The 21482-nt window shown below is 39.9% G+C and overlaps 2 protein-coding genes across 5 annotated transcripts in view; one reads left to right on the plus strand and one right to left on the minus strand.

Moving 5' to 3' along the window:
- The window catches only part of EVA1C (eva-1 homolog C), a 63261-nt gene extending 60375 nt beyond the window's left edge, over positions 1-2886 (plus strand). The window contains exons 6-8 of the mRNA XM_060770427.2: positions 437-508; positions 800-889; positions 2344-2886. Coding sequence (XP_060626410.2) covers positions 437-508; positions 800-889; positions 2344-2765 — 584 coding nt within the window. The 3' untranslated portion in view covers positions 2766-2886. The remainder of the gene's footprint in view (positions 1-436; positions 509-799; positions 890-2343) is intronic.
- Positions 2887-11429: 8543 nt separating this feature from the next.
- CFAP298 (cilia and flagella associated protein 298) lies at positions 11430-21482 on the minus strand. Of its 4 annotated transcripts, none has more exons than XM_060770424.2 (8): positions 21401-21482; positions 20493-20633; positions 18520-18687; positions 17512-17579; positions 15981-16139; positions 14529-14660; positions 13607-13702; positions 11430-13510 (listed from the first exon to the last, which is right to left on the minus strand). In XM_060770424.2, exons 2-8 carry the CDS (start codon positions 20629-20631, stop codon positions 13400-13402), a joined length of 873 nt encoding a protein of 290 aa, XP_060626407.2. In that variant the 5' UTR covers positions 20632-20633; positions 21401-21482; the 3' UTR covers positions 11430-13399. The 4 variants fall into 4 exon arrangements, with proteins under 4 accessions (XP_060626407.2, XP_060626406.2, XP_060626408.2 ...); XM_060770423.2 differs by having other exon boundaries at positions 21262-21479; XM_060770425.2 differs by having other exon boundaries at positions 21414-21456.

The raw sequence follows: 21482 nt of genomic DNA on the forward strand, positions 1-21482 counted from the left end.
GGCCATCTGTCGGGGGTGCCTTGAATGCGATTTTCCTGCTTCATGGCAGGGGGTTGGACTGGATGGCCCACGAGGTCTCTTCCAACTCTATGATTCTGTGTGCAAGTTTCTGGAGCAGCATGTAAACCAGCTAATACCATCTTATACCTGACAAATATTCAAATATTTCTCAGTCTTCATTTAGCCACACTAAACACAACCAGTTTTCGGAGCCATTCTGCTGCATAGAGTTTAGTTTCCAGATAGCTTCCAATATTGGTCACCCTCCTCTAGACACATTCAGCTTGTCAATGTCCTTCTTGAGTTTAAAAAGTATTTCAATTATTTTGTTATATCTAATATCTTAACTAATTTGCCTTATACAATGATTAATGCTTCAATTGATGTGAAATGCTTAACAATCAGTGAATAACATTTTCATTTTTTCAATCTACAGTTCCCAAATTCATATTATCAGCTGTTGATCCAATGATTACTGATCTACAGCCTTCTCAGAAGCCAGTCAAAGGTGAATATAGTCATTTGTATGGATCACTACCAGCATTTATCTTTATGCAAGAAGCTCTGATGGTTTAATCAAGTAGATTGAGGTAAAGTGAGAATTTTATTTTGGGAGTATTTCCTGTTTGGCTTACAAAGGCAGCAGAAGTAGATGTTTCCATTTCTTTTTAAGTAAGATAGTAACAATTCATTCAGTTAATTTACCATAATTTCCAAGTTGCAAAATTTATTTTTTATGGATTTTCTCCATTGTAAATCCAACATTTCTAACAACCAATTCTTCATTTTATTTTCATAGATAAAGATTTTGATCCACGGGAATCAAGATTTCCAAAGAAAGATGGAATTATAGTTAGCAACAGCCTGGCTACCTTTGCTTACATTAGAGGTAGAACAATTGATATTTTGGGCTGGTATTCTGACCTATTAGCCTTTTGTGTTCTTTTGTGCCTTCAAGTCATTTTCAACTTATGGTGATTGGAGGCACCTATCATGGGGGTTTCCTGGCAAAATGTGTATGGAGGTTTGTCATGGTCCTGGCTTTCGATGAGGGCCCTGATTCATTTTTGGGTGTCTCCCGAAATCGGGAGTGCAGATATATGTTTTTGCTCTGGGGTGCCGAAAGTTCCATTTTCTCTCAGCCCATTATGGGGTGGAGGGCCTTCCCAGGCTCCACTTCCTGTCCTTTTAGGCATTTCAGCTGTTTTACTCTAGAGGAGGGGCACTCAACTGCAGGCAGGCGTATGCTTTAAGAAGGCTTTTTACCTGTTTCTACTTTAGAGGAGGTGGTCAGTTGTAGACAGCCACACATGCCTTCTGGGCTTGCATGCCAGACAAACACTCTTTCCATGGCAAGGAGGCATGGAGCGCCACATGCTCATGAAAAGCAGATGAGGGGCTGGGATCAGCTCCCGCTTACTTTCGTGTCAAGCTGATTTTTGTACCAGAAGGGGCCTTCCCATTGCATGCTTCCGAAGTTAACAAAAGTAACGAAAGAATGAATGTACCCAAGGAAAACGGTTCCATGCAGAATTCTAATAACAATTACTTGTTTCTAAGGCTTGTGCAAATGTGATTGTTTTACCTTATGAACAAGGAAAATATATCTTCAAGATCAAGTTCTTTGGGGGATTACTGAACTATAAAATTGGATTTGTAACAAAAGCACACAGAGGTTATTTTACCCTTCATAATACAATATTGAAGGTTAAGAATGAATTAGCGTGGGTGGATTTTACTAGGAACTGAAAATCTAAGGCAGATACACGCTAAGGCCTTTCAGCTCTATTGCCTCCCATCTCCCTTTCCTTTTGAGTAGATCAGTGCTTCTCAACCTGGGGTCCCCAGATGTTTTTTTTACCTACAACTCCCAGAAATTCCAGCCAGTTTGCCAGCTCTTAGGATTTCTTGGAGTTGGAGGCCAAAAACATCTGGGGACCCCAGATTGATAACCACTGGAGTAGACAAACCTCTGAGCAAGTATCACTTGGGAGAAGTGTGGCATTGCCTAGACCAGGAGAGAAGCACTTGAAGAGACAGGCTTGTTCTGTGAGCCTTATGGTGTCGACATCTCAAGGCACTTCCTGTTGCCTTGGGATATGATGCTTTTTGGCACCTTTTGTTTCCTTGGCACTTTATGGTTTCTGCTAATGTAGACAGACTTGATCATTCAAGAGCACATTAGAAGGATTTGATGGCTACTGAAGGCTTAGGCTTTAGAAGACTGGAACAACAGTACAGGACTTTTCAGAAATGATATTTCATCATTAATGTCCTCTCCCCTGACTCCATCTACACGTCTCTTTATAAGCCTCTAGTCTGGGATTTTGTTTCTAATTTCAGATCACCCTGAAAGAGCTGCTCTCTTGTTTGTGTCTAGTGTCTGTGTTGGCCTGGTGCTCACACTCTGTGCGCTGGTAGTACACGTGTCTTGCTCTAATGACCTGGAAAACATGCAGAGGATAAAAAAGCATTTGGCGCCAGAGGACAAAGCTGATGAAAACAGTGAAGAAGAGGAAGAGGAGGAGGAGGAGGAAGACGAAGAGGAGAGAAACGACTCTTCAGATTCAGACTTTCCTGATGGCTTCTGCAGGACTCCATATTCAGCTTTTTATTCGATAGACTCAGCTGAGCTTGCTGAAAGGATAGAGCGTCGAGAACAGATCATCCAAGAAATCTGGATGAACAGTGGTCTGGATGCATCTCCTACTAGAAGCCTCAGCCCATTTTATATCAATGAACAGGAATGCATTTGTTTTGGATAGCATAAGCTATTTTTCTGAACACAAAGGGGTACCTTCTGTGAAGGAACATTTGCAATTCTGTGTAATAATTATTTGGAATATTATTATATTATTAATAATTATTAAAAATCTTTTAAATGTTTGATAATGTGACTTTTTCATATAATGTACATTTTCAAGAAGGAGTTTACATTTTCAGACACTATTGAAAATAAAGAGCAGGACTGCTACATTACATAATCACTTTGCAGGTCAATTATATATGAATCTGCTTGGCTGAGGTCAAATTTAAAGTTAAAGCAGAGGCCGATTCCTGACTTCAAGCAGAATGACTCAAACATTGAGTCGCAATCTGCAGGGAACTCAAAGAACAAAAGGAGGAAAAATGTCACTTCCTACTTGTGATACTTAGGAGTGTTCGTACTTTCTCTAGACAGAACCCACACATTCCTACAATGGCATGAAATATTCCAAGGGTGGAGTGAGCTTTGAAACAATGGCAAATTAAAAGTCACAGTGAAAAAAATGGATCTTAAACTACATAAAAAGAAGGAAACATTTTCCAATAATTAATTTTTGAGGTCATACTGAACTGGAAAACCATCTGATTCATTTCCTAGTAAGGCAGGAAGTAGGGACTTGCCAAGAAGTCCTTAAAAAGAGAAATTGGAGAGTGGGAAAAAACAAAAATGCAATCTAAAAGAGCTAAAATATTTTATCTACATTTAAGAGCACAGTTCCTGTGCTAGAGAGTGGTCCACACATTTCCTGACTCCCTGTTAGCACAGTTTTTAACCATAATCTGTTTCACATATACTTCCCCACAATACATTTAAAGCAACCCATGGAAATCAAGTATTGACATTAAGGACTGAAATTTTTTTATTTATTTACAGCACTTATATTCCACCCTTCTCACCACAAAGGGGACTCAGGGAAGATGACAGAACACGTGCATGGCAAACATTCAATGCCGTTAAACAGACTGGACAGAGACCAGATAGAGTTATGTGTCGGCATTTTCCCCAACTTCGGCATCCTGGAGTTTGTGCTTGATTCTGTCCACAGGGGGGTGCTGTCGCTCCACCATCTATGATGGAGGAGCCATTGATCACAGACTTCCTCCTTCCTTTAAGACACCATATTTTCTGATATTTCCTTTTTATGATGCCATAAAATACCTCCCTGCTTATGCAGTGCCTAATTTCTCTACTCACAGCTAACAACTGTTTTCAAACTGCTTAGGTCAGTGGTTCTCAACCTTTGGTTCCCCAGACGTTTTGGCATTCAATTCCCAGAAATCCTAAAAGCTGATAAACTGGCTGGAATTCCTGCGAGTTATAGGCCAAAACACCTGGAGACCCACAGATTGAGAACTCCTGGCTTAGGTGGACAGTGAGCTGGGTTGAAGGTCGGGTGCTCACCCCAACCTGGGCTTTGAACTGCCAACCTTTCAATTGGTGTGATCTATTGCCGTTGGCGATTAACCAGCTGTGCTAAAGCCTGGCGCAGAAAATGGAGAAATTGCCAGGAGCAGAAGGAAAAAGAATTAAAGTTGGTACACAAAGATAAATGAGAGAAATTTGGAGAAAACAAGTGCTTTGTGTGTAAAAAGACCTGTGTTGTATTAATCTGATTAAACTTTAGAAGGCATCTGGATCAAATATAACAATAGATGAGCTAAGTAATGTACTTTTTGCTTTCAAATGGAATGGCATTGCTCATTATGCAACAGGAACTTTTATTACTATGCCAGTTGTGCATCTCCTACAGGTTTTAGAGACTACCTACCATACACAAATTACATATGCATTTGAAAACATTGCATTCTGTTACAATATAACTTTTAGTATTGAAGAGCTGGAAGTGAACATTCTGGGGAGATTGGGTTATTTGTCTTTGTTTATTCTTTCTGTTAAATCAAATGTTTACTATTGTTTACTTTTTCTTTACGAATCCAGTGTTTACCATTGGGATTGCTAATGCTAAGGCTGAAAAAAAAAAACAGCTGAAAATTAATTCTTTTGGAAACTCAACCCTTTTATCTGGATTCACTCAGCTGTTGCATATGTGCTGTTTGTCTGAGGCCTAAAGTGTGCAGTTGCCTTTATAGGTTTGTGTGGAAGCTATTGTGATCAGCCAGCCAAAGCACTTCTGTTGGAAAGGAGTGGTGAAGATGAAATGGGCGTGACAACACCTTAAAGTAACTTTGAGGTTTACTTCCACTCTTGTGAGGACCTGAAGTCAATGGAAAAAATATTCAACAGGTATGTCATGGATGGAGAATGATTGGAAGGGGTAAACGGTTGGAAGCCATTCAACTGGCTTGACTTAAGCACGGTGACATGCACAGATGCCTTGTAATACAGTCTCTCCCATTGTAACATGCCTGAACTTCAGAGAGAAACTTGGATGCTTTCACTCCAAGTCAAACAATGAGAGTCATTTCAGAGCTGAAAAGACTTGCTCCAAAGCCTCTCGACACTGAAAGGATGAAATGGCTTTGGCGGTGTGTTATGACTCATGACTGTTTTTAACGTTAGAAATAGTTAACTAAAATAGAAGCACTTCAAAAGAGAAGAATTTTCTTTCAGGCTGAAAGGGCTTGAATAAAGACATTTGCTTTCACCATGAAATTAGGGCTCCTATGGGAGCATTGGATTAAGTTACTTCCAGGACTCAACCAGTGACAGCTAAATCAATGCATATTTGAAAGAAAACGTATTTAAAAGGACAAAAGAGTGGGAGCAAATGTATCACCATTTACTACCAATCCATAATGGCTTTGTCTTGTATTTGAGTGTTTGAGAACCAGGACATCAGCAGGGATACCAACCCTACTATACACCTGAGAAACGTGGACTGTCTAGAGACATCACACTCAACACCTGGAACAATTCCATCAACATTGCCTTCGAAAAATCCTGCAAATCTCTTGGAAAGACAGGTGGACAAATGTCAGCATGCTGGAAGAAGCAGAAACCACCAGATTTGAAACAATGCTCCTACACCATCAACTCTGCTGGACTAGCTATGTTGTCCAAATGCCTGATCACCGTCTCCTAAAGCAATTACTATATTCCCAACTCAAGAATGGGAAATGTAATGTTGGTGGACAGGAAAAGAGATCGAAATATGGACTGCAAGCCAACCTCAAAAACGGTGGCATAGACACTAAGAATTGGGAAACCCTGGCCCTTGAGCACTCTAACTGGAGGTCAGCTGTGACCAGCAGTGCTGCAGAATTCGAAGAGGCACAAATGGATGCTGAAAGGGAGAAATGTGCTAAGAGGAAGGCGCATCAAGCCAACCCTGACTGGGACCGCCTTCCACCTGGAAACCGATGTCCTCACTGTGGGAGAGCATGCGGATTAAGAATAGGGCTCCACAGACACTTATGGACCCATCACCAAGGCACTACACTTGGAGGACCTTCATACTCGGGCTACGTGGGATTGCCTAAGTAAGTGTCTTGTATCCACTATCAGAGGCAGCATTGCTCTGAATGACAAATGATTTTCTCAAAGAAATCCAAAGCAAATGCAGCCATTGCTTATAAATATGCAGCCATTGCTTATAAATATATTTTGATATTTGTCTCGGAACTCCTTATGGACATCATCTATTAACTTATCCACATAAGTTAGAGTCAGGATTTTCTGAAATCCAACTACAAAGACAAGCTCAAATTGATTGTCCATCTTGTACTTCAATGTAAGGGCTTAATGGGTGAAAGAATTATTGCCATCTCACTTCTGGAGAACAGAGTGGTTGAGCATGTTCACGGGGGCGGTGCAGGCTACTGCGGGGACACGCACACCCTGGAAACACCACAGCACTAAGCCCCCTTTGCTGAAGATGAAGAAGTCCAGCATGGCGGCAGCGGAGAGGGGCTCCGGGCCCTGCGGACAGGGCGAGAGCAGGCTAACGCGCTGGGGAACCAGCCCGACTGCTTGACCCACGTCAGGTTAAGCAGTTTGAGTGGGATCTTCCATCTTACAATGCACTGCATAATGCCTTGCCAGTGAAAGAGACAAGCACCAAAGTGAAGCAGGCAGAAAGTTGGGTTCCTCTTCTCTCCCGCCTCTTTTCACTTGTCTCCAATCTTCAAGAAGACATTATGGCTTAAGATTTTGGTTCAAGTTAATTGACCTATACCAGTGTGAGAGATGTATCAGAAAGTTAGTTTCTACTCCTAAATTCTGATTTGAAAAAGTGAACATAGAACATACTGGCATCATGTCAAATAAGGACGATTTCAGTCGCAAGGCCGAACAGGGTATAGGGTTACAGCCTGTGCTGGACGGGGTCGCACTCCCCTTGAAGGCGCAGGTTCGCAGCTTGGGTGTGACCCTGGACTCATCGCTGAGCCTGGATCCCCAGGTTTCAGCGGTGACCAGGGGAGCATTTGCACAGCTTCGGCTCGTGCGCCAGCTGCGCCCGTATCTTGGGAAGTCTGACTTGGCCACGGTGGTACACGCTTTGGTCACATCCCGCCTCGACTACTGCAACGCTCTCTACGTGGGGCTGCCCTTGAAGACGGCCCGGAAGCTCCAGCTAGTCCAGCGCGCGGCAGCCATGTTGTTAACCGGAGCGGGACGCAGGGAGCGCACAACGCCCTTGCTGTCCCAGCTCCACTGGCTGCCGATCAGCTACCGGGCCCAATTCAAGGTGCTGGTGCTAACCTACAAAGCCCTAAACGGTTCCGGCCCAAAATACCTTGAGTACCGCATCTCGGCCTACGAGCCCACGAGGACCTTGAGATCATCCGGGGAGACCCTTCTCTCGGTCCCGCCTGCCTCACAGGCACGCTTGGCGGGGACTAGAGAGCGGGCCTTCTCCGTGGTGGCCCCCCGGCTGTGGAACTCCCTCCCTGCTGAAGTTAGACAGGCGCCGTCCCTCATGGCCTTCCGTAGGGGCCTGAAAACCTGGCTCTTTGAAAAGGCCTTTAATTAATGTGCTATGCTTTTTGGTATGACCACCGGAATGGACTATGACGACGAGATGGATTATGACCCAAACAAGACGAAGCGGATTTTTAGTTTAATTAGTTGTGTGTTAGTAAGATGTATGTTATACTCCTAATTATTGTAACTGTTGTCTTTATGTTCTATGTTCTGTAAACCGCCACGAGTCGCCTCCGGGCTGAGAGTGGCGGTTAACAAATGCAAATAATAAATAAATAATAAATAATTTGTCAGTCTTGGGAAATGAATTCTTCGAACATCTACTTCATCAAGTAGCTAGTATGGACAAGACACAGCAAATCTGGTACAATATCCCAATTAGCTTGGATAGCAACCTGAAAGAAAAATATATATTCTACTAAGGCCCCCATTATTTCCAAATTACCAGAACCCATGTTAATGGCTCCTCAGTCATTCACTCACTGAAGATGTTTCCTTCAAGCATTAAAAGATCATCCCATATAAAAATAAAAGTAGGACTAGAGAGGAAACAGTCACCTGGTTTGGGGGAAAGGCTTTTCTAGTGTGAGTGACAGGCTGGTGCTTCTAGTCCTTGTCACAACGCAGACGTTGCAAAGAGCATTTGAGATAATGGGTGCATCTACACGGTAGAATTAATGCAGTTTGACACCACTTAAAGGTGTTTAGCCGCCTTTGCTAAATAGTCCTGGTGCCTAACTAAACTATAATTCCTATGATTCCATAGCATTGAGCAATGACAATTAAAATGGTGTTGAACTGCATTAATTCTATGATGTGTTTCAGATACACCTAATGGGTCTGAGAAATTGTTCCTCAAGGAGAACAGTAAGCTGATTTTACTTCTCATGGCACCAATGCATTGCCCAAGAAGTTGGGATTATAATTACAAAATTACAATACATGAAGATTGGAATTAATCCTCTTTCGGCATAACCGTGGTAGCTGAGGGATTCTCGAAATTATTAAAAACATGTTTCCAATTTCAACATTAACCTTCTCAAATGTATCTTTCACTTTTGTAACAGCAGTATCATCACACGCCAATGTTGGGTGGATCATGCATCCATGCCCGATTCTCCCCAAATGGTCTGTGCCAATTTAATATTAAAGAGGGAAAGGACAAAAAAGCTCACGTAGTACTTGTCAACTTCCAACAGGCAGTCCCTAGGTCCACATATACTTTTGTTCCTTTGTGTTACAAGGCTTTACAAAGAAATAAAAATGAGTACAAGTGGTAACCATTCATATGGCTTTTCTCAACAAAACACTGACCTTTTTAGAGATAAGCAAGAAATATATTGCAACTATACATTAATTTATTACTTTGTGCTTCCTTTCGAGGTTTGCTTTTTTAACAGATAGGAAAATAATTCAAAGGGTGTTTTTGTTCCACTGAAGGAAGTGCCAAGTTTCCTAGCTTTTCTAAAGGCACCTTCCTCATTCCAAGGTCCCAACATTTTATTGTAGTACAGCGTGTACTTGTTGATTTACAACAAAAAGCAAGTCCCAGAAGCTGACAGGCAGGAGCTGAGCAGTAAAGGATGACTGGGATAGTTGGGAATGCTGTGCTCTCGTTCTTGGTACAGCAAAGGCATTTAATTACACTCTGTAACAAATTTTGAAAAAATCCTGTTCCTGGTTTGAAAGGGATATTCCAGTTTAGAAAAGAAAACATAAAAATAATGATAAAGATAATATAATATAATTACACTTTTTTAAACCACCACCAAGAAGCAGATAGAAGTCACTTTTTAAGTCGATTTTTGTCCATTTTTTTCTTCCTCGTCACTTTTTTGTTCTAGCTCATTTCCTACTTTTCTATCTTCTTCACAATAATCCCCCACTTTCCTTGCAACTATATATTCTCTCAATGAAAAATTAATTTGAAGAATTGTGTGGTACTTACTTTGAAAGTACTTGTTATACTCCAGAAACTTTGTTTTTGTGACAGCCACAAAGTATGTTTGATTGGTTGAGACTATGAGAAAAACTATAGCAAAGTGTGCTGTAGGATGTCCCACAAAAACAGAGTTTTTTGCAGTTTAATAAACTTTTCCCATGTTTTTATGACAGAACCAATTAGGAAATGACATTTATAACCCAGGAACAGAAATTGTGTTGCATAGGGTTATAGTCAGATTTAATGGGAACGAAATGAATACATAGTAAGTCCTAGATCTGTTAAGTCACCTTGGATACCTCTTGACTGCCTAGGATTTCTATATATATTTTAAATTTTAGCCTGCATATTTATAAACAGATTTTGACCAAATTTAATATTTATGCTTAGGTTGACATCCAGAACGTCTTTGTACACACTCAGGACTAGTAGCCTTTGTCCACTGCCACAGTGGTCCAAGCTCGTTACATCTCGATTAGACTACTGCAATGCACTCTATGTGGGGCTGCCTTTGAAGACTGCCCGGAAGCTTCAATTAGTCCAACAGGTTGCTCACCGGAGCGGCGTACAGGGAGCATACAACTCCTCTGTTACGCCAGCTTCACTGGTTGCCGATCTGTTACCGAGCAAAATTAAAAGTGCTGGTTTTAACCTTTAAAGCTCTAAATGGTTCTGGCCCAGACTACATGTCTGAACGTATCTCTTACTACGAATCATCATGAAGTTTAAGATCACCTGGAGAGGCCCTGCTCTCGATCCCACTGTCGTTGCAAATGCAATTGGTAGAGATGAGAGACAGGGCCTTCTCAACAGTGGCTCCCCGTCTGTGGAATTCCCTCCCCAAAGACATCCGACTGTCCACCTCCCTCCTGTCCTTTAGAAGCAAACTCATGACTTGGCTGTGGGACCTTGCATTTGACCATTGAATAGTGGCTTGTATGAAGAAGACAATAAGTAATTTTGAAGTGACAATGAATTGATCTGGGCCTGGATTTTAATTGACGTGTTTTAACCACTGTTTATTTAATGGTTTGTTTTAATAAAATTGTTGATTATTCTTATCATTATGGTGGCACTGAATGGTGTTTGCTGTGAGGCCGCCCCGAGTCCTCCCTTAGAGGTGAGAAGGGCGGGGGTACAAGTATATGAAATAAATAAATAAAATGCTTGGTTGGGTCCATTTTACAGGGATCTGGGTGACCCCTACAAAATGAGGATTGTAAATGTATTGTTGAAGGCTTTCACGGCCGGAATCACTGGGTTGTTGTAGGTTTTTCAGGCTATATGGCCATATTCTAGAAGTGTTCTAGAACATGACCACATAGCCTGAAAAACCCACAACAACCCAGGACTGTAAATGGTACCAGTCTAACAGTTGTTTCATTCCAACTGTAAGCAAAACAATTAACCTATGCAAATGGGTAAATTTATTACCGGAGGACAATTATTTGTCAAACAAAATAATTACTGAAATAACGTAGGGAAAACAATCCAATGCTATTTCATCAGCTACTTATTTCAGTATCTTTCATGAGCCAAGGATCCACCCATTTTCCTCACTTCATACTACCTACATCTATTTTCAAAACTAATGAGAACTGACAGTTCTCGTTCCAATTGTATAGGTGGAATGGCCACTGAACAGCCGAAGGTGCTATTATTCTCCCAAATCACTAAACATGCTCCCCTTACAAGTGCTTTGACTGATCAGGGAGAGAGGTAAGACTGTAAAACATATTAACTTCAGGTGTACTTGATGGGAATCTTGTGTTGCCAAGATATTCCTAAATAGATTTGATGTTAATCCATAAACTGAGAAGATGAGAAATCAAGAGATACATCAAACTTCAATTTATTTACTAAACAATTTTGTAATGTTATTTGATAATCCCACACAACAAAATTCAAATTGCACAATTCAATCCAAATGGAGTATGGCACAACTAAGTACGACACAGATGGAGGACAGTAAGAGCTGTTTGGCAGTGGAATACGCTGGCTCCTCAAAGTGTGATGGAGTCTCCTTTTCTGGAGCTTTGGGAACAGAGGCTGAATTGCCATCTGCTGGGAGTGCTTTGATTCCATATTCCTGAATGGCAGGGAGCTGAACTGGACAGCCCTTGGGGTGTCTTCAACTCTAGGATTCTAAGAAGCAATGTGCTTTAATTACAGGAATCTATTGGAGTGGATGAAGAGAAGTTCAGCAGTGAAATCAGCTGTTAGGAAGACTATGGGAACTTACTGCATTTTATTTAAAAAAGGGCAAGGGTCAAGCTAAACAAGAAAAAGCCAAAGCAATGAGTGCAATAGCTGTTATTATTAATAATAATATAATAATAAACCTTTATTTGTACCCCGCTACCATCTCCCGAAGGACTCGGTGTGGCTTACAAGAGGCCGAGCCCAAATACAACAATAAACAGCAGCAGCAACAACAACACAATAACTCAAAAAACAAAACAATAGCAAAGAATAGCAATAACATTAACAACACCCAATGACGCAATTAAAAACAATGGCCGGACCACATGTAATAATTAAAACTAAAATTAAAAGTGCTGGGCATGACAAGGTGGGGTGTTTGGATGGGGATGGGCATGCAGATATCCTGGGTCTCTGATAAAGTGCGTTGGGACATAATGCTAGGAGTTTCCTTATTCTGGAAAGGCACACTGGAACAACCACGTTTTCAAGCTCCTCCTAAAGATTGCTAGCGACGGGGCTTAGGGAGAGAGTTCCAGAGTTGAGGGGCCACCACTGAGAAAAGATCAAGTGAATGAACATACATAATGTGGTCCTTCAGTTTATGTAACTATTTCATTTCCAGGATACTTTGAAACATTTATTTTTAAAAAATCAAAAACCAATAGCTGTAGATCTGTGGTTCCCAAATTGTGGCCCGTGGACTACCAGTGGTCCGTAAGAACTAAAATTTGGTTCGTGGCCTCACTGTTACTACACCGTTGCAATGAGAACGACTGGTCTGAGGAAACTCTCTTATAGTGCTAAGGCTTATTAAATATGGTTTTCTGTGGGCGAGCAGGTGGCGACTACTGGATGGCAATATGTTCTCTATCAGGAACTAGAGCTGATGTGGTCTATCCAATGCAATTTTCTGAATCAGCACCCCAAATAACCAAACCAAATCTAAAGTTGAACAAAAACTGATTCGTAACCCCTTGGATAATTTGTAAGCCATTCGCCAACATTTTGGTTGTTGTTGGTTGGTTGTAACCCTTTGGATAATTTGTAACTCATTCCTTTGTTGGCCTGGAACACTGTAATTCAGCAAATCATATCTTGTTAAGTTCATTTCTTTTTAAGAAGGAAAGGAAAAAGTTTATTTCTCATGGGAAAATAGTGGAATAACATGTTTATCCAGTGATCCAAATAAAGATGTTAAAATGGATGAAGTATTCTCCACTTAACTTTGACCAATCCCCCATCCATTAAAAGCAGTAACTATTCAAAAAAGTATTATAAATTAGGTTGTAATATTTTGAGTGATTTCAATTGAAATGAACAAATAGCAAGAGAAGGACAAATGTAATATATTCAATAATGTAATATTTGGGTTAGTGAAATAAGTGAAGAGGTAGACTTGTGCAAAACACAAGATTTTTTTATTTGTAGAGGGAAAGTGTCCATGTAAAGATGAAATTATTCTCCATTCAAACATAGTAATAAATATTTCCACATAAATTTAGTATTTCACACAAATTATAATGATGAGTTTTGTATCCCTATTACTGCTAGAGCTTCATGGGTCAACATTTTGTAAAGAAAGAAAATATGTAGCAACAATTTCATCTTGGTCGCCACTTAATGTCCTTTACACCATGAAATTGTCTTTTCAAGGCATGACTGTCAGCCCATTCAGAATCTAAACATGCATCGTCATCATTTTCTTCTAATTTCTGGGGGAAAACAGCAAAGAAAAAATGTCATCAACTTCAAACACATTTATATACATATCTTTCCATAAATACAAATGTTGCACCAACACTTGATACCTTGAGCTCCTCTTGTCTTTTGTGATAAAACAGAATCATCTGTTTGTGGTCTTCACTGCTGATGACAGGCTCACGGGCTGGAGCTCCTTGTCCTTTCTGCAGAAATATGTCATGAGTACACATTATTCTGTCATGACACTCAAAATGGACGAATGCTTAAAAAGCATGATATAAAACATTGCAACAATCTGTTACTCCACAATGCTGGTGTGTACATTTTTTAACTTCAAAGGCTATACAAGCATGTGAGCACCCGAGCCACCTGGCCACAATGCCAGGCAGGATCAGACTCTCTGCCATTGGCAATGTGGAAGCACTGGTTGCAACTGCAAGAATAAGAACCCTTATCTTTATCAGGGATAGAAATCATTGCTTCTTTTGTACATCTTACCTGCTTTAATGGGGAAGGAGTGAGGAAATAGGGAACTGCATCTGAATCTATAATAATAATATAATAATAAAACTTATACCCCGCCACATCTCCCTGAGGGGACTCAGGGCGGCTTACATGAGGCCAAGCCCAAGAACACATCAGTAAAAACAAAATAGCAAACAGTATAGAAGCTAGCTTGCAGCCTATAGACCATGCACCCGGCTCAAATATGATTTTTGAAAACACAGAACATAAGGCTGAGGTTCTTGGGTCAGAGATAAGCCATAACCAAACACATCATTTTGTAGTATGTACATGATGAGCTAAATAAAAACTGCCATTCATTCTTGTGAAGAAACATGGAAATGATGAATTCTTGCAGTTCCCTTTGGATGCCAGAAAAGCTCTTCTTGGTCCAAAATGTATGTTGCGATTTCTTTCAGGACAACAAGAATGAAATGAATGCAGTGATATGTATTAAGAGCTCTTGCTGCAGAGACAGCTTTAGACACTCAGCGCAAAAGCACAGTAAGAAGGAATTCTACTCACTTTTTGTATTTTAACAATAATTTTGGTTTTTTCATTTTTGCCCACATAGTCAGAAAGTTTGTTTGTTTTCTTCAGCTCCTTTCCTGCCCACCACAGTTGCGCCTCTGATTCCTCAATCACCTCAAGTGCAGCCTATGACAAATTAAGTCATAAAATGTTTGAAGTTTCAACAATGAATACATAGATTACAGTTTGTACAGAGTTCAGTTTTATGGAATAGCAGAGTAGTGTTGGGTAGGACTATTTATTCCTTGTTACCAAACAGTTCTATTGAACAAACAGAACAGCAACAGAAACCCTGCTGAACAGGAAATCCTGCTAACTCTCTTTTAACAAAAAGCCCAAGAACAGAAAGGCCTAATAGATGACGGGTTCATTCAAGTATTGTTGAGATACTACACCATGGAGAAGAAGTGAAGCCTCTGTCATACCATTCTGAACTCACTTATCTCATTTTAAAAGCTAAGCAGGTTTGGGTCTAGTATCTGAATGCAAGACTGCTAAGGAGTAACAGGGATCTTCCGGGGGAATTAGGAAAAAATCTTATATGGAAAACTACTGCCAGTCAGTGTTAACTATACTGGGCCAGATAGTCCTAAGATCTGATTCAGTATAAGTCAGCTTTATGTGTTCTCTTTTTAAAATAAATCAAGAACTAGAATCGATGACTTAAAATACAACACCACCACTGTCTTTGCAGCTGATTATGTAAAGTGACAAATATCAGGAGTTAAACTATTCAGACTTAAGATTAGGTCAGGAAGCCAACTCAAGTCTCAAGAAAGTCCTGTCAATTTTCTTTTTATTTCTGTTTAATGTAGCAGCCATTTTTTCATTAAAAACCTTGGCATTTACATTTAATTTGCAAGTATCAAATCTAACCATTTTAAGGGTAAATGAACCATCATATCATCTAACTTCATGATTTCTAACAAATCGCTGAATTTATACAAGTTTGAAATTATGGAATTAAATCATTGCTAATTTCTACTAAAACTGACCCACTGAAACAATGGCAAATAAGATTTAGCAAGTTCTCATTAACTCAATGGGTCTAGTTTGGCTGGGAGAAGCAACTGAAATGAGACAATCTGCATACCCTTGAAAGTGTAATTTTATAGAAATGGTAAATTGCTCTGAAGTTTAAAAGCACAGGAAGGCCCTAATGAAGAAACAACAGTTAACAGTTTCTAGGAAGTTGTCCCTTTCCCTCCCAAGAAGAAAAGCAATCTTTTAATGTAAAATGTAGATGCTGCACAGGCCTCTGGTATGAAACAGAAATATATATATATATATATATATATATATATACACACACACACACACACACACACACACACACACATATACATACATATACATATACATATATATAGGAAATAGTACACAAATAAATATATCCATGTTCTGCAAAATTCTTTTTTCATTTTGGGAAAAACAGCACTGACATACATGAGTTCCTGACAGATCTTCTTTATCTTCAAACTCCATTCTAACTGGGTCATATGGAGGGAGGCCCATGGGGTAAACAATCATAACAGCTCCTTGAAGCTGGTCCAGTGCATCTTTCACCATGTCAATAGTAACACACACATTGGCTTGAATTTGTTTCTGCAATACAGACAGATACCATTGAAATTAACAAACTAACAAGGCACAAAGCTTTCCCTTCAGTCTACAATGTAACTCAGCATGGCATTTCAAATAACAAAGAATGCCTCTACTGCTTTTTTCCTGGTTCATTAACAGACAGCATATAAATGTTTGCTTTACTGCTCCTTCAGCAAAGCAGTTTATATTGGCTGAGGTAGAAAGGAAATCTATTAAAAAGATTTTTTTTAAACAAAACAGTGGCAGATAACATCCTGGTTTGTAATTACTGCAAAACTGTGAGTTCAATTGCTTTTTTAAAAATTACTACTTTCAAGTTATAAAACATATTTCAAAAAACACCTTTATTAGCTAAAGTCAATAATATGATCTAGAGTTCAGCATATCAGAAAGATCCACTGCCTACTACAAAATAATTATTAAGTGTCTACTTCACTTTCCTACGAAAAATCTTATGCAGAGAGAACGCCTAACTGAACAGATATGGACAAGAAGGTGGAAGAAGAGAGACTCCTAGTGGACAAATATTTTAGGCAGGTTTTGGGTGGTATTAAACATCTCTCCTGGACTATTCTAAAGCAGTGGCCAGCTTCTAAACCAGTAACAGTAAAAAAATGAAGGCTGTGTGATATCCCCTACTCACTTTTAAATACTCCAAGCCCACTAGCACTGATCCAAAGCCCCTGGATCCCTTCACCATTTTTTTCTAAATGTTTGGTGGAGAAAATCACATTCAAATAGCCCAAACTGCTACAAAATGGCTCAAAAAATGGCAGTTTGTTTGGATTTGGCCCCCACTGCCCCCAACAAAATTCTTAAAAATATAATTGCCTCAAAACCAAGTGATATCCTGGTATTTCAGGAATGCATTGGTGCCGCCCAGTCTGTATTTGAGTTCAGCTTGAGTTCAACTGCCTATTCTGCTCTAAGACTGCATGTCAACAAACATATCAAACCTGAAAAACAGTGATCACACTGTTAGAGACTGGTTTTGAAAATGAAACTATACAAAATGCCAGAGTAACTAGAGTCATAGGGGAATCTAATTAATAATAAAATACATTGGCACCATAGCACCTACAGTATTCTGGGACCAGTACAGTAGACCAAATACTCCACAAAGCTCTTGAGGTATAAATGACACACCTAAATTAACTACAGTTTTTTCAAGCCACGAGATGGCAGACTTTGACAGCTTCACTCTTTGACTGCACAAGATCAGAGTTTCAATTGTTTCATTTAATAGGTGAGGTAACTTTATTTTTATCTACTTTTTCCTGGAAAACTAAAAGTGTACTGTAACTTCATCATTCACATTAAAAAGTTTCAATCATATGTTTGGTATTTCATAACAACAACACAAATATCCTACCTTAGATATCAGTGCTTTAGCTTCTTCAACTGTTGCTTTTAAAACTTGTTTCATTTTTTCATTTGGAGCTTAAAATTAGAAAAACACAGTTAATACCGCAAGACATTGCGCAAACAAGAAAGTTGTATTTTAAAAAAGGAATATATGTATTACAAAATATGCTTTATGAATTAAAATCCATATTTCAAAGCTTATGCTTTGTGCAAAAAAACGTTCTAGTTAGTCTTTGATCAGCTCAAGAGGACTTTAAAAATGTAGCACAACTTACAAAGTAGACTTTTGCTGGCTATTTGTTGTAGTTTATCCTAATTTGGAACACCTAGGAACATGAATAATGCTATTTAGAATAGTGCAAATGAAAGGCTTGAGTGCAAAAACATGGAAATGGAATTTTGCTCATTTGCTTTTTGGGCTGCTTTTTCTTCACTGAAGATTGGGAGACCCTCCAGAGCAATACAGGAGAGTGCTGCTGGAACTTTGAGAAAGGTCACACTGGGGAAACAAAAGTATTTTTCACGTTGTGTATGGCAGATTATAAAAGCTACACCTTTCACCAGCAAAATTCGTGTTTATCCAGTGCTATAAGTTTTTCCCAATGTTACATTATCTTAGAAGCTCTTCTTGTGCTCTGTAGCTAGCTACGATATACTCCTGAACAGCACTAACAGTACATTGGAATTTTCATTCAAAAACTAGTGTGAAAAATAGAAGTGTTATATTTCCTCCCCCCCTCCCTTTCTTCCTGCGACTTCCCATCATTAAGGCAGGCCATACGTATTGTGCTACTGACATTGTATCAAAGATTTCCTCTGTACAGCGCTAGGCATGAAAAAAGGTTTGACCCTGCCTTAGGGGTCGTGTAGAAAAACCTACCTTATTTTTGTGCACATGCAAATCTGTAATTTTAATGTAAAGCGGAAATAGCAAGTCATTTCCACAACAGTCAAATAGTTTTTCCATAAAATCTCCTGCTGGCTTTTTATCTCTGCATAAACTATATTTATTTACCATGGCCATTTCTCCGTCCAATTTCATCTTTTTTAAAGATGCTTCCACCACTAGGGATACATTTTCCTGCCCATTCATCCTTTAGTTTCAGCTCTTCAATTTGTTCATCTGTCAATCCTTGCATATTGGGGGGCAAGAAAATGCCATGTTCTGCAAGAGATTCCACCTCTTCCAAAAAATAAATAAATTAGAGAACGGAAAAATAATGTTAGATTCATTTTAACAGTGTATTCAGCAAAGACTTTAGCTTTTAAAAACAAGAGCTGCACATTTTCCATGACACTGAATATTTTTTTGCCTAAGAATTGCTTATGAAGTTCATGAAACCTAAACAGACACACAAAAAGTAAGAATGTATTTTAAATGATGTAGTTCATGTTTAGAAACATAATTTCACATATAAATCTTACAGGGATGACTAAGGAATCATTAATAACTTTTCATTTTAGAAAAGACACTGGTTAACATTCCAAATAGCAAAACCATGCAATTCCACCAGGTAAATGAATTCTTTGCACAGCACACTTTGGCCAGAAATTCTCCAAATAAATCATATGAGCAGCGAGAAGACTAAAAAGGATTCTAGTTGTTAGTACAGATTGAACATTCCTTATCAGGAATTCCAAAATACTCTGCATGGAAGTCTGTGATAGTGATAATGTGGTTTTCTCATGGTTCAGTGCACACTTTTTTTCTATACATGATTATTTACAGTACTATATATAAAATTACATCCAGGCTATATGTATATGTATATGTGTATGTGTATTATTTCACTGTTTATACTTGGATCTCCTCTCAAAGATATCTCATAATTTGCATGCAAGTATTCCAAAATCTGAAAAAAAAATCAAAATAAGGAATATATCTATCCCAAGCATTTCAGATAAGGGATACTCAACTTGCATAACAATTCAATAGTTCTATATAGAAACAGGTTACATGTTAAGACAGAAAGGAAATGCATAGATTATTAGTTCCAACTATAGGCAGATCCCCAAAGTTACGAACAAGATAGGTTCTGTAGATTTCTTAAGTTAAATTTATGTGTAAGTTGGAACATATATATTTTTAAGCGTAAGCTTCAGAGAAGTGTGTGTGTGTGTGTGTGTGTGTGTGTGTACACACACACACACACACACACACATACATACAAATATAGGTAAGTTTTGTATAGCATAAGGAAGCATTAACACCCCTGTGGTGTCTGTTTGAAGCAATCTGCAGCTTCAAAGCCTGGCTGGTTGTTTACGTGGGGTTGGGAGTATCCTTTGTTGAGAGGTGTTAGCTGGCCCTGATTGAGTCTTGTCTGGAATTTTTTTTTAGTGTTCTTCTTTATTTATAAAGAGCAACACTCAGAGTAAATAAGTAAAGAACAACACTTAAAAAAACTGGCAAGAATCAATCAGGGCCAGCTAACAACTCCCAACAAAGGATTTCCCCAGGCAGGAATCAGCCAATCTTTGAAGCTGCAAGGCTATTCCGCGCTAATCAAGATGACCAACTGTAACATTCATACTTGCCTCAAACAAACAAGAGTTCTTTCTCCCACCCTGGACATTCCACAGATACTTGCCTAGTTTCTATCAGACCTCACTTCCACTAAGGATTCCTGCCACAGATGAAACGTCAGGAGAGAATATTTCTGGAACATGGCCAGACAACCCAGAAAACTCACTGCAACCCAGTGATATTGGCCATGAAAGCATTTGATAACGAAATGCATGTGATTCGTTCCAACTATAGTTATACCCACAGAATTCATGAGAATCTCACTGGATGATACTCAAGTTTCATTGATTAAGTGGTCTGTGTAAAGTTGAGCCCTCCCAGCATCCTTCCTCATTGGCTATGCTGGCAAGAGCTAATGGCCCGTGACAAACTGAGGACATTTGAAGAGCCAGACTTTGGTGAGAAATATTGTCTGAGAAAGAAGGTATTTTAGGGTGAAAATCCTGTCATACATTCTGTACCTGCACAAATGCGTTGAACTTTCAGCCTTCCATTGTAGATCTTATTTACTTCTTGTGTTAAATTCTCGATGGAACTACTGCACGTTTCCTTCAGGAGGAATTGGTCTTCGTCGCCGTGCTTAATATGGAGTAGAACCATTTCTGTAAAGGCAGACACACCAAGTTCAGGTGATTCGGTAATTAAATGGCTAGTCAAGCATGGGCAAACTTGGGCCCTCCTCCAGGTGTTTTGGACTTCAACTCCCACCATTCCTAACAGCCTACCGGCTGTTAGGAATGGCGGGAGTTGAAGTCCAAAACACCTGGAGGAGGGCCCAAGTTTGCCCATGCCTGTGTCAGGGGCTTACAATTTCAATATTGGCACAGAAGTCACACAGACATGGAAGAAACAATCAGATGCTTGCAATGAGGCAACTCAGGTGGGGAATGAAGCCCTTGCCACTCCCAAACAGATTTCCCTGGGAGAAATACTTCCTATGTCGCTCTCCTTTCAAACTCCATCAAAGAAGTTACTTTTAAGGTAGAAATTACTTTTAAGGGAGTCCCAAGTTGCAAGAACCGCTGTGAGTCGCCTTCGGGCTGAGAACAGCAGTATATAAGTAAAGTAAATAAATAAACAATAAAGGGGAAGCACTTTAGTAAGCAAAGGCAGGTACGCGAGGCCAGGCGGCTTCCTCAAAACAGGCCCTTCCGTTTCCATGGAAACCAACCACAACAGCTCTTCCTTCTCCCTCCCTCCGCGCCCAGGAAAGCCAGGAGAGGCCTCAACCTGGTCCAGGCCAAGCCTCGGCAGCGAATATCCCCGCTCCACTTCTCCTCCTCCTTCTGTGGCTATGCCAGAGCCCGAAACGTGGAAGTAAGGCCGGCTTTAACTCTCCTCAAAGGGTTCCTCTCAAGGCCTAGCCTACCAAAGGCGCTCACTCAGGCGAGGAAGCCGCCGAAAGGCCGCGCATGCGCTGTCGGCACTCGGCGGCCTTGGCCCCGCCCCCC

The sequence above is a fragment of the Anolis sagrei genome, chromosome 3 (genome assembly GCF_037176765.1).
Source record: "Anolis sagrei isolate rAnoSag1 chromosome 3, rAnoSag1.mat, whole genome shotgun sequence".
Taxonomy (NCBI): domain Eukaryota; kingdom Metazoa; phylum Chordata; class Lepidosauria; order Squamata; family Dactyloidae; genus Anolis; species Anolis sagrei.

Bases quoted from the DNA above. Each gene is read 5' to 3' on its own strand.
- CFAP298 (XM_060770424.2), bottom strand. From the start codon at position 20,631: ATGGTTCTACTCCATATTAAGCACGGCGACGAAGACCAATTCCTCCTG. The intron at 16,140-17,511 runs GTAGGATATTTG...TCTGTATTGCAG, and splicing joins CTAAAGCACTGATATCTAAG to AAACAAATTCAAGCCAATGT. The intron at 13,511-13,606 runs GTATCAAGTGTT...GTTTTCCCCCAG, and splicing joins AAAGACAAGAGGAGCTCAAG to AAATTAGAAGAAAATGATGA.